Here is a 2637-nt window from a genome sequence, read left to right as displayed (position 1 = left end):
GCTTCTTCTCACATTTGTTGTAATCGGGTTTCACTTTTGCTTGTGAAGATTAGTGAAAACGGTTGAAAATCCTGTGAGACAGGTCGTGGTTTTACTCCCTTAAGTAAGGAGGTTTCCACGTAAAATCGTTGTGTTGTTTAAACTGCATTTACTTTCTGTTCATACTTGTTAGTGTGTCAAAGGACCTGGTCCATTAACTGATAAGTGAAGGCATATATTCAATAAAGTGGTATCAGAGCAGGCACTCTCTATTTGGTTAACACCAAGAAAGTGATATCTGTTCTAGAATGACTGCTCCACTTAATCAGAAGAAGGTCAATCTTCAACCAGACCTCCTCGTTTCAATGGACATTTCTACAGTTGGTGGAAAGTTAGAATGCATGATTTCCTCATGGCTGAAGACAATGAGCTATGGGATATCGTACTAGATGGACCGTTTATTCCGATGATAGAAGAAAAGGATGGAGAGAAAACTAGGCTTGTTCCAAAGCCTAGACAAAAATATGATGAAACTGATAGGAAGAAGATAGAAAAGGGCTACAAGGCAAAAACTCTTCTTGTTTGTGGGATAGGGCCTGATGAGTTCAATCGTGTCTCAGCCTGTGAGTCTGCAAAGGAAATCTGGGACTGTTTAAAAACTGCTCATGAAGGAACTGAACAAGTAAAAGAATCAAAGATTGATATGCTCACCTCTTTGTATGAAAACTTCAAGATGAAAGAAGGAGAAACCATTCATGAGATGTTTACAAAATTGTCCTCTATTACCAATGAGTTGAGAAGTCTTGGGGAACCTATCAGTATGAGCAAGCAAGTCAGGAAAGTGCTTCGAATTCTTCCAAATTCCTGGGAAATCAAGGTTGATGCCATCACTAAAGCTAAAGATCTGAAGGTGCTGACAATGGATGCTCTCATTGGAAATCTGAAGACTCATGAGATGAATCGAAATCATGATTTGTCAAAGAAGGAAGTCAAAAAGGATAAGTCCTTGATGCTGAAATACAAATCTGATGAAGACTCCAGTGATGATGACATGGCTTATCTTATCAATAGATTTCAAAAAATTGTGAAAAAGAACAAAGGTTTTAGAAGAGGAACAAATGGTCCTCGAACTGCTACTCAAAATGATACTTGCTACAAGTGTGGAAAAGCTGGGTACTTTATTAGAGAGTGTCCTTTACTCAAAACTGAAAATAAGGAATATCAAAAATCAAGAGGTGAAAAAGAGAAGAGAAGGGACCTGGTACTCAGTAAAAATGATCGAAAAGTTGTTGCTGACTATGTGGTCAAAAAAGCTCTTGCTGCATGGGGATACTCTTCAAGTGACTCAGAAGATCCTGATGAACCAAATGACGTGTCTATGGTGGTGGTTCATGAAGAAGAAACCATATTCAATGAAATGTTTACTTTCATGACTCATACAGAAAATGAAGAAGAGGATGACAAGGTAACTCTTCTTGATATGAAACATGATCTGAATAATTATTCTCTTAAAAAATTGAGAACATTAGCAAATGTTATGATTGACTCAGTAATTGAGTTGACCTCTGAAAGAGACATTATGAATACTGAACTCGACAGTTTAACTGAAAACAAGGTTAAATTGGAGGAGAAAATGTTGAAAATGGAAGATAAAATGATGTCTCTAGAGTCAAACAACACTGAACTTAAAAAAAACAGTTGACTCAGATAAATGAAGAAGTTGAAAAGCTAAATGGAAGGTCAAATGGTTTACAAGTTGAAACTGAAGAAAAACTGAAAACCACTGAGAAAAATCTGGGATTGGCTGTGGAGAAGAGCAACAACTTAGAAAAGGAAATTGTCAAACTTAAGGAAGAACTTGAAAAATCTCTTACGTGAACAAAATCCTCTAAGTTGCTGTCAAGTGCAACAAATCAGAGTAATTTCAATAAGAAAGGTCTAGGAAGTTTGAATATCACTCCTCCCTTTAATCCTCACAGTAAGTATGTGTTTGTGTCTGACAATCTGCTTTGTCTTCATTGTGGTAAAAATGGGCATCTAAAGGGAGAGTGTACTGGGTGGAGACAATCTCATGAAAGACTCTCTAATTATACTGAAAGACAAAGAGTATCAAAAGAGAGACTTGGTCCTCCAAAACATGTTTCAACTGATAGATTTTCAAAGAAAAAATCTGTTTCTGCTCCAAAGTCTTTTGTTAGAAAGATTCAAAAACTGCCCTATTGGACTAGATACAATCTGATCACTCCCTTGTCTGCTTTCTGGGAACTCAATTAAAATGGGTTCCCAAGCTTAACAAGTGATTCTTGTTGCAGGTGAGTGAGAGGAGCAGCAGTCAATGTTGGTATATGGACAGTGGATGATCTAAACATAATGACTGGTGACATCAAAAATTTCCTCTCACTCAAGACACTTCAGGGAGGAGGTGTCTCTTTTGGTGATGGAAAGAAGGGGTACATTTTGGGAGTTGGTAAAGTGGGAAAGTCTCTTGAAGAATCAATTGACAATGTGTATCATGTTGATGGGTTGAAGTACAGTCTTTTGAGTGTATATCAAATTTGTGACAAGGGAAATGAAGTCAAGTTTACTTCTGAGAAGTGCACTGTGGTTAGTCTAACTACAAAGAAAGTGATTCTCACTGCCTTTATAAGTAAAAACATG

General features: G+C 37.2%; 1 protein-coding gene across 1 annotated transcript; it reads left to right on the top strand.

The window, feature by feature from the left end:
* Positions 1-376: 376 nt before the first annotated feature.
* Positions 377-1857, top strand: LOC107004025. The gene is made up of 3 exons (XM_015202244.1): positions 377-1214; positions 1293-1594; positions 1678-1857. The coding sequence occupies exons 1-3, from the start codon at positions 377-379 to the stop codon at positions 1855-1857; spliced, it is 1320 nt and encodes a 439-aa protein (XP_015057730.1).
* The last annotated feature ends 780 nt before the right edge of the window (positions 1858-2637 follow it).

This window comes from Solanum pennellii, chromosome 11 (assembly GCF_001406875.1).
Source record: "Solanum pennellii chromosome 11, SPENNV200".
NCBI lineage: Eukaryota > Viridiplantae > Streptophyta > Magnoliopsida > Solanales > Solanaceae > Solanum > Solanum pennellii.
This window is presented reverse-complemented; position numbering and strand designations above follow the sequence as displayed.